The sequence below is a fragment of the Impatiens glandulifera genome, chromosome 4, assembly GCF_907164915.1.
Source record: "Impatiens glandulifera chromosome 4, dImpGla2.1, whole genome shotgun sequence".
Taxonomy (NCBI): domain Eukaryota; kingdom Viridiplantae; phylum Streptophyta; class Magnoliopsida; order Ericales; family Balsaminaceae; genus Impatiens; species Impatiens glandulifera.
This window is the reverse complement of record NC_061865.1, coordinates 58184719-58194942: the sequence shown is the minus strand read 5'-3', so window position 1 is coordinate 58194942 and position 10224 is coordinate 58184719. Positions and strand designations below refer to the sequence as shown.

At 27.1% G+C, this 10224-nt stretch overlaps 1 protein-coding gene and 1 non-coding gene across 2 annotated transcripts; one reads left to right on the top strand and one right to left on the bottom strand.

Annotated features, from left to right (window-relative positions):
* Positions 1 to 3750: 3750 nt before the first annotated feature.
* TRNAE-CUC lies at positions 3751 to 3823 on the bottom strand. The gene has a single exon. It is a non-coding gene; the product is annotated as a tRNA-Glu (tRNA).
* A 4511-nt stretch (positions 3824 to 8334) lies between these two features.
* LOC124935534 (agamous-like MADS-box protein AGL80) lies at positions 8335 to 9189 on the top strand. The gene has a single exon (XM_047475963.1). The coding sequence runs from the start codon at positions 8335 to 8337 to the stop codon at positions 9187 to 9189; it is 855 nt and encodes a 284-aa protein (XP_047331919.1).
* The last annotated feature ends 1035 nt before the right edge of the window (positions 9190 to 10224 follow it).

The following is a 10224-nucleotide window of genomic DNA, read 5'->3' as shown; positions in this document are numbered from 1 at the left end:
TTTTATCTATTTGTTGTAGTTTTTATTTCAAAAGTTCAAATATAATTAGGGAATGGACTGTTGAAATAAATAAAAAAATATAACAAAATTTTTATTAAAAAATATATATTTCAATCAAAATAACCAAAAATTAGCTAAAATATAGGTTATAAATTTTTGTCATGATTTGATTTAGATTATTTCAATCAAATTCATATAAATTATCTGTCATTAACTGTCATTTCATCAAATTATTCAAACCATTAATTCAATTATTAAAATATAATTATTTTATTATTTAATCTAAGTAACTCACTTTTATCAAACAAAATAGTTTTTCCAACAAGTTTAAATTATTTCAAAATAAATTCAGGTCAATCAAGCCCCAAGTTGATTGAACACCTGCTTAACACTCCTTTTTTATATTAAAGGAAATGAATTGTAAGTTCATGTCCCTTTACAAAAAAAAGTCTCTTTACAAACATGAATTATATACAATGATTTTACTTGGTTTAGCTGCTTTTAGTTTATAAGCAATTTATCTATGGAAATGATTTTTTACATATTTATATATATATATATATATAAGTATTAAGATTACCATCACAATACTTGAAAAAAAAAACATAATTGGCATAAAGGTTTCTTTCTATTAAAAAAGTCATCAAGATGTTGGAAAGTCTCTTTTCCTTACTTTACTAATGACTTTTTTTTATTAGTATATCTTGATTTTATTTTTATCACTCAGATTTAAGTTGGTATTGTTCGATTCTACATATTGTTTAATCGGATCAAAATTTTTATCCTGAATGCTTATAATTCGAATAATCTTCACAGCGGTTGATGAGTCGTTTGTTACTCGTACCATCCGATTGTACGTTTTAATGATCATTTTTCGAGTTCATATTCGTTCCATTCTTAACAACAAAAGAGATGAAATTATCAGATCTTTCAAGCTCTCTTGTAGGCAACCTCTCATTCTCTATTGGATTCTCATTTTTTTTCATATAGGTAGATGATCAGTTATCACTATAAATAACTTTTTTTGGCATTATTTACCAACCTTTCGGTCAAGAACAATTTTCACTACCGCTTAGAATATTTGGTAGAAATTCTCCCTACACCGTTTAATTTGTTCGGCTTGTTTTACTTCATTAGTTATCGTTACGAATTACCCTAAATAAATTATAAGAATATTTTGTTTGATCTTTGAAATTTAATTATTATAAATATGTCATATTGTTTAAAAGATAAATTTATATTTAGTTATTTTTCAATTTAATTTTTGATATTTAACTCTTTATTTGAATTAATAAAAAAAATTATTTTTTAAAATATAAATCAAAAAAAAAAATCAAACAACAAATAAAAATGAAAATAAAACATTTTCAACCATTAAAATTGCGAGAGCCAACCATAACTTAATCCGGAATAATGAAAATAAAGTTCAATATAAGACGGTATGTTATCAAATGATCTCAATATTCATCTCGATACAAATGACCAATAATTCTCCAAAACATAACCGAGATTGAATACACCTCGCAACATCAATCCAAGACAAAGTATGAATCTATAGTCTTTCGATCCATCTCGATCACATGCCTAATATCCATAAATGTTCTTTACATAAACCATTACTTACACATACATTAGTCGACAGACAGGCCACGAGACAAAAACAAATAATACAAATAGCTATCTCAATCAACTGAGTTAAACCATTGCTTAAACTCAATTTTCTTGAATAAAATATTAAAATTGTACATTAGAGATTAGAGGAGACGTTTCCTAAATCCTAAGTAATAAGCAAAAGAAAAAACAATTAATAAATTTTGGTTTGCTTAAGGGTAAAGAGGTGGCAAGTGACGTGGGGGGACCAATAGTTTCGTTGTTTAACGGTCTAATATAATAGATCATAGTTGGCTAATCTTGTCGGTTTCTGCGGCCACCACCCCCCACAAAAGTTTCTAAATTCATTCGGTCTTATTCAAAGGCCATACCCCCTATTCTTATTTTCTATCTTATTTATTATTCTTCTTCAATCCTATTTATTGCACCTAATATATAATAACCTACTTCCTCTACTTACCCACATATTTTATTATTTTTATGTCATTTTATTCCAACTCTAAATGTCGGTTCTGTTTCTCCATTAGGGTGTGACTAATCCCCGCGGGTTAAGCATATATATAACCTGCAAACACATTTAATTATTTAATCAGACGCAGAATTTGTCGTCTGACGGGCTCGAATTCAGGACTTTCAGTGAGAATAGAGATATTCACCCCTTATTGTCTACATGTTAGAAGAGGGATGTCATATAATTTTAAATATATAAAAAATTATTTTTGAATTATATAAGAACTTGTATGATCTTGGGTTTTTCAGAATTTTTATGGTTTTTTTTTAAATTGTTTAATAAAGAAATAGATTATTTGAAATTTGTTTAAAATAAAATATTTTTTGTTTAAAATTTAATAAAATAAAAATAAAAATATTTTGATATTTTAAATGATAAATTAAATATTTTAATTATTAAATATGATAATAGTGATGTGATAGAGATTGTTTGTAAAAATAATTCAGAAAGAAAATTAAAATATGTGAAATTAAGTGACTTCTATATGAAGAAGTGATTGTTGATTAAATAAATAATTATATATAATCCACATGAAACAAGGCTTTAGTTGTATAATATGTATCAAATATTATAAAATAAAAAATAAGATTCTAAACAGGTAATATATGCTTTGGAATTATTGATGCTCTTAATAACTTCAACTATTATATTTGAAAACTATATTTTTAATAGATTTTATTCTTTTAGTTCTTTATTATAAAAATTAAAATGATATATTATAGTAATAGAAATAAGATTTATAAATATTTTATTATGTTTGAGAGTAAAATAAAAATAAATATTTATGTATTTTATGTTATATATATATATCATGATAGGAATTATTGAATTCCACAGGCTGTCAATTGGCCCACTTTTATAGAGGGGCCTACTTGTGGGCTTCAAAGTTTATTTATTTCCTTTTTTTCTTTTGTGAATAAAATGGGTATAGTATCATTCACTCATTCAAAAGATGATCATAATGTGTAAAAAGAACACTTAGAGGTTATGGGAATATGAGGATAAAAGGAATGGCTTCTTAATATTTATTTTCTTTAATAAATATTTTATAAATTTTAGACGAGGGAGTTCAATCCGATCGCATCTTCTATACACTGAAGAACTATACTTTGGTGTGCATTGGAGTTACGGGGTTGTGTTAGTTCGTTAGAATAGATTCTTCGTAGGTCATGGGGTTAAGATGTGTTTGTGACTTTTTCGTAGGTCAAATTTTTGGTGAGTTGTGATGGAAATTATTTAATTCTTGAATTATGTTTCAAAATCTTAAAGATTAAGATTAATATATATTGGGAAGTTGAAACTCAATACTAATACTTCTATTGAAAATGTTAGGCATAATTATTTTGCAGTTGGACTAGTCTTTGAAGATGATAATGCTAGATAACAAACATATTGAAACATTAGGATTAGTTATACTTGGCCTGTCCTTGATTTAGATTTTTTTTTATTTTTTTTTATGTTTGTTATTTAATTTTTGTATTGACAATTAAGAATACTTGAATTTTGCTTGCAATGAAGGTGTTTTATTTTTGGTTGTATGTAAATTTTTTTATAGTTGTTATTTAAATAACACTAGTTATCATGTAAAAATACACATCATTTAATAAAAAAAAAATACCCAAAAAGGTTTCCGTTGCCGGGAATCGAACCCGGGTTTTTCGGGTGAGAGCCGAATATCCTAACCAACTAGACTACAACGGAATTGTTTTCTTATTGAAGCCTAGACAAGAAAAGAAGCTCTCAAATTTACGCAAAACTTACCAAATATGTTGTTACATGATTGATTCGCCTAAACTAGTTCAACTTAACCAAATGGGAAGATATTTTCTATGAAAGATTAAACCATTGTAAGAGGGAACAAAACTATTTAGCTCGATTCATTTTATTAGGACGAAGGTATTTTATTTTTGCATACTTATTTTTATTTTGAAATGTGAAAAAAGAAACTTCTATTTTCGGGAAATGAATTCGGGTCTTTCAGAAACCGAATATCTTAATTCTAAAATCGTTTTGTATGAGATTTAAACCTTTTAACCAAAAAAAATTCTAAATTTTTTATATTGAACAACTAGACACTACATTATTTTATGTTTATAAAAATAATAAATTTTAACTAAATATTATACCATTTTAATAAATGAGTTGTCCTAACTCGAGGGCTGGGCTTACCCAGGGTCAGTAGTCTTAGTCTACCTTAAGACAGGCTTATTATATACTATTTGGCTAAATTTTCATTGCCAGGAATTGAACCCGGGTGTTTCAGGTGAGAGCCGAATATCCTAACCAAATAGACTACAACAGAATTGTTTTGCTATCAAAGCCTAGACAATCAAACAAGCTCTTTACGGAAAACTTACCAAATATGTTGTTACATGATTGATTCTCCTAAACTAAACTAGTTCAACCTAACCAAATGAGAAGACATTTTCTATGAAAGATTAAACCAATTGTAAGAGGGAACAAAACTATTTAGCTCATCTCATTTTATTAGGGATGAAGGTATTTTGTTTTTGCATACTTATTTTCCTTTTGAAATGTGAAAAAGAAATCTTTCATTTAGAGCTGCAAATGAGCCGAGCCGAGCTCAAGCTTGTTGGAGCTCGAGCTCGACTCGATTAAGTATTTATTAGCTCGACTCGAACTCGAGCTCGAACGAGCTTATAAATTTGAGCTCGAGTTCGACTCGACTATATTACCCAAAAGCTCGACTCGACTCGAAAACTTGAACCAAAATTGAATTATATATAATAAATTAATTTTTTTTATTATATATATTATATACTTTTATTATATATAATATATTATTTTTTTTTTTATCTTTTTCAATATTATATACAATATATTCATTATTACAACCTTAATATTTATTTATATATATATATTAATATATATTTTTTTATTTTTTTAATATTATATATAACATATTAGTTATTATATCAATAATATTTATTTTAATTATATATAATATATTAATCTTTATTTATCTCTTTCAATATTATTTATAATATACTTTTATTATATATATAATATATTAACATTTTTTTATTATAAATCTCTAATATTGTTTGTCTATTTTTTTTTCTATCCTCAATCAATTGAAAATAAGTGTTTTTTATATTTATTCAACTCTATCTATATAAACATAAATTTCTTTTACACGAAGAAATTATCTAAAAGCAAAAACAATAATTATAAAATAAGTTAAAACAAATTTAATTACCAATAGGATTTTGTAAATTAATAAGATGTGAAGATTAAAGAAAGAAAAAGAAAAAGAAAAGTAAAAGAAATTGTGAAAACTGAATAAAAAATATATAAAAACTAAAGAAGAAAAGATAAGAGTGACGAAAAAATAATAACTAAAGAATAAGAAGAAGAATAACTAAAGAAGATGAAGAAAAACTAAAGAAGAAGAGATAAGAGTTATTGAAGAAGAAGAATAACTGATGAAGAAGAAGAGTAACTGATGAAGAAGAGATGAGAGTGATGAAGAAGAGATGAGAGTGATGAAGAGTGATGAAGAGTAACCGATGAAGAAGAGTGACGATAGAATATTGATGAAGAAGAGATGAAGAGTGACGGTAGAATATGATGAATGAATTATATATTAGAAATTAGGGTTTTACTTTAAGGATTATGGGCCTTCATATTGGGCTTTGAAGAGAGAGGGAAATAAAAAAAATATTGTGTAAAATTTTAATATTAAATAAATAAATAAAATTTAGTTATTTTGAGGCTCGAAAAAGCTCGACAAGCCATCGAGCAAGCTTTATATGGGCTCGAGTTCGACTCGAATAATAAACGAGTCGGCTCGAGCTCGACTCGAACTCGGTCAAAGTCAAGCTCAAGTCGAACTTTGACCGAGCAGCTTGCGAGCGGCTCACGAGCTGCTTGACTCATTTGCAGCCCTACTTTCATTATTGGGAATTGAATTAGGGTCTTCTAGAAGCCGGATATCTTAATTGATTTAGACTACAATGAAATTGTTATTAAATATTAGAACCAATTGTTGTTGAAGACAAAGTCTACTCTAATTGAGTGACTTTTTCTTAATTTACTTATTTTCTTTGCCAAATGTTAAAAAAAATTTATTTTTATTTTTGTTGTCGGAAATAAGACTGGGTTGAGAGCCAAATATCCTAACTAACTAGAATATAAATATTGAATCACTTATTCTCAAAGTTAGGCAATAAAACAATCCCCTAACTCAAGCATAAACTTAAGTTTGACGTTTGAGATATCGACTCATCATACATTAGTTCAACTATTCTATCAAACTAAAAGACATTTTCTAAGAAAGAATATTAAACCAACTTATGAGAGAACAAAATGTTTAGGCTCATATCATATGATCAAATTAAAACATTTGTTGGTTTAATTTGCATTTTTCGATGTAGTAGATTGGAGTTAAGACGTGAGAATAACACGAAATTTAGTAACAACTCTATTTTGTATCATCATATCAATTATTGAGAATTAAAATAGTATCTTTAAGATAAGAACTAAATATTATAATCAACTAGACTATATTATTATTTAATATTAAAATAGAGTTGGATGCAATTTTGGTCCTATAGTACAAATTTAAATTTACATTTTGTAAATTAATATTCTATATAAAAATAAATTGATGTTTTGTAATCAATGTAGATTTTTTTTCTTCATTAAAATAGAAATCACAATTTTAAATTATCAATTTTTTTAACTGTTTATTATATCTAATATATGTTCATTAATTTTATTTAACGTAATATCTCATAGCTATCAAAATATATAATAATGTAACAATCACAACTAATTGACTAATCTTGTTTGTGATCTATATCATCACAATAATTAACATTATTTTTAAATGTCTAAGAATAAGTTTGTTTTATATTGACGTCATGGTTTATAAACAATATTTAATGGTCATATTATAGAACTATTTTACTAAATATTCAATAAAATTAAAATAATATATATATATATATATATATATATATATATATATATATATATATTTATTGAAGTTTGAAAGAGGAAAGTCTATTAAAAAAATTAAGTATGATAAATCATATTTATTAATTTTAAAATTAAAATAATACATCTTTATTTTTTTAAATATATATAAAATAAAATAAAAATTACATATATTGGTTCTCCAATGTATCAAATCGGTTCTATGAATATTGGCATATTTAGAAATACATATCGATAAAGTTTTGACTAAATTTGAACGAATAAATGTTATTAAATTTTTTAATTTATACATAATTAAAATATATTTTAGAACATTATTTCATCTAAATCAATATCCCAATAAAATATTTTTAAAAAATCAACACACGATCTGGGCGTTTCAAAGCAGGACAATTAATTTAATTTTTATAACCGATAAATTTTAATAAATATATATTATATATTTGTGTTATTCACTAAAGCAATAAATATCAAATTGATCTAAACATTTGAATATATAACTAAATTTTGACCCAGAAGAAAAAGATAAAAAAAAATATAGAACCAAATATTAATAACATTTTGCTTTAGAAAAAAAAAGGTGAACCATGAATACCCATAATAGACAATACAAATGTATTTTTAATTAGTGACAAAAACCTCAAAATATTTAAGGGTGGATATATAATTAGTAGAATAATTTTCTTAAGAGAGTTACATTTCTTTTTATGGGTTGATTTTGGTAATTAAAGCAATGAATAGACAAATAGTGTGGATCATTAACTTAATATTTTAATTTCATCAAATTTGCTTTTACTTAAAGGATTGTAACAAAATCAATAGATATAGATCTCTTTATCATCACATATTTATTATGATATCTCTATTATAGAAATAAATCATAATCTTACCATTATTGACTTCATATTCATCTCTAATCCTAAATATCTCTACCAAGATTTAGTAAGATCTCCATAAATACACTTTACATCTGTGAAGAAACGCGACATTAGATACCCTTTTGCCCCTTTCGATCGAAAATAAATAAATAAATATCACGGTGCGTTTTTGACCAATTTATTTCCGAATTGGGTTGTGGTGAAATTGTAAATTCAATGACTATATCCATCAAGAAGGCACGAATAGAGAATCTTGTACATTAATTTTGGTAATCTCCTAAAGTTTATATATAGAGGTATTAGCCTTTTCAGATAATTTGCTCAAAACATCACATATTGTTCCCTCTTCTGCCTCTGTTTTCAAGCCAAGCCATGACTAGAAAGAAAGTGAAGCTTGCATACATTACAAATGACTCTGCAAGAAAAGCAACATTCAAGAAAAGGAAGAAGGGATTGATGAAGAAGGTGAGTGAATTGAGCACCCTTTGTGGGATTGATGCTTGTGCCATCATTTACAGCCCATATGAGGCCCAACCAGATGTTTGGCCCAATGGGCCTGGGGTGCAACGAGTCCTGTCTCAGTTCAAGAGGATGCCAGAGATGGAACAAAGCAAGAAGATGGTTAACCAGGAAGGATTCATCAGACAGAGGATTGTGAAGGCTAGTGAACAATTGAAGAAGCAACATAGAGACAATAGGGAGAAGGAAATGACCGAGGTAATGTATCAATGTCTTTCTGGTAATAGAGGCCTTCAGGATTTGGGCCTAGGCGATCTTCATGATCTTGGCTGGCTCATTGATCAGAATCTGAAGGAGATCTATAAGAGGATGGAGACAATTAACAAGTCATCTGACTCGCCCAATCCTCCTCCGGCCCAAAATATTCAAGCGGGCCCATCTAGGGCCCGTGATTTTGGGCCGAGAAACATGATGTTTCCCCCTGGCATGGAGCTTGGTCAAGGTGGCCCGTCGAGGGTTAGCGATATTGGATCGTCGTCGAGAAACATTATGGGGTTTAACCCGGGAATGAGTATGGGTATGGAAGATCAAAAACCCATTATGATGGATAATATGGGCTTGGAGGCCCAAAGGCCTCAATGGTTTACTGAATGGATGAACAATCCTAATGAAGCAATGGGATTTGGGGCAGCTGAAGAGCAAATAATGCTACCATTTGGGGATGTCACACATAATCCCAACAACATGTGGTCTCCATATTTCCCTTGAGAGTTAAAAAAAGAGGTTTGATCAGTTTTTACTTTTTACATAGCAATGAATCTTAAATGTTTGAGTCATTCATGTTCTTTGGGGACTTTTTACTTTTTTCTTCTTATATATGTTAAGCATTTTGTTTTAATTTGATGGAAATGATAATAAATGTTATTGTATATATTTGATCTCTACCCATTTTGAATAACTAGTTTGGATTAAGAGGTTATTATTATTATCTTAGGATTATGATATTTTTATTTATTGACGGACAATCTGATTCGGTTTTTCTTAAAAAAATGTGATTACTCTTTTAAATAAAAATTGTCGCGTACTTTTTGACCTTCTTTTCTTTTTTATTGTTTCTTATTCTTTTTCTTGTGTTATTATTAAATTTTTTATGTCATTTTATCGTTGTATTTAAACTACTTTATTGTAAAAAATGAATATTTTCATTTTCATGACTTTGACGGTGTTTCGATAAGAATCAACGGGGATTGATAACGACTATTTGTGTATTTTTTTTTTCTTGGTTGTCCTTGTTATACATTTTTTCTTGGTCATTTTTGTTTTTACGACAATTTAATGCAATGAAATATTTAAAAAATACTATCATGAAATTTTACTTCAATCTTTATTGAAAATACATTAAATGAAATAAAATATTGTATCGGTGAATTGTAACGCTCAACCTTGTTTTTAAACTCTGAATTTAAATTGGATATGAATTTTTTTTTTTAAAATTCTTGGTCAAATATCTAGTTAAAATATTAATTTATATGAGATAATATTTTAAATTTAATAATCAAAATCTAAAAGATATTCTCTTCTTATTATTGGTCGAGTTTAGCATATATTTTAAAAGAAAATATATATAAAAAACTAGGTTACATAATATTCCTTTCACATTAATTAGTGAACTTTGGAAACAAGGGTAGCCTCTTTGTCTTCACATCATTGGTGGATGGAAACAGCTAAGTATTTGTTTGACTGAACTTTAACATCAAAGTGACACCACTTAAATATTCAATACAAAAGTATAATCAACACTCA

Excerpts from the sequence above, each read along its gene's own strand:
- LOC124935534 (XM_047475963.1), top strand. The coding sequence starts at position 8,335 with ATGACTAGAAAGAAAGTGAAGCTTGCATACATTACAAATGACTCTGCA.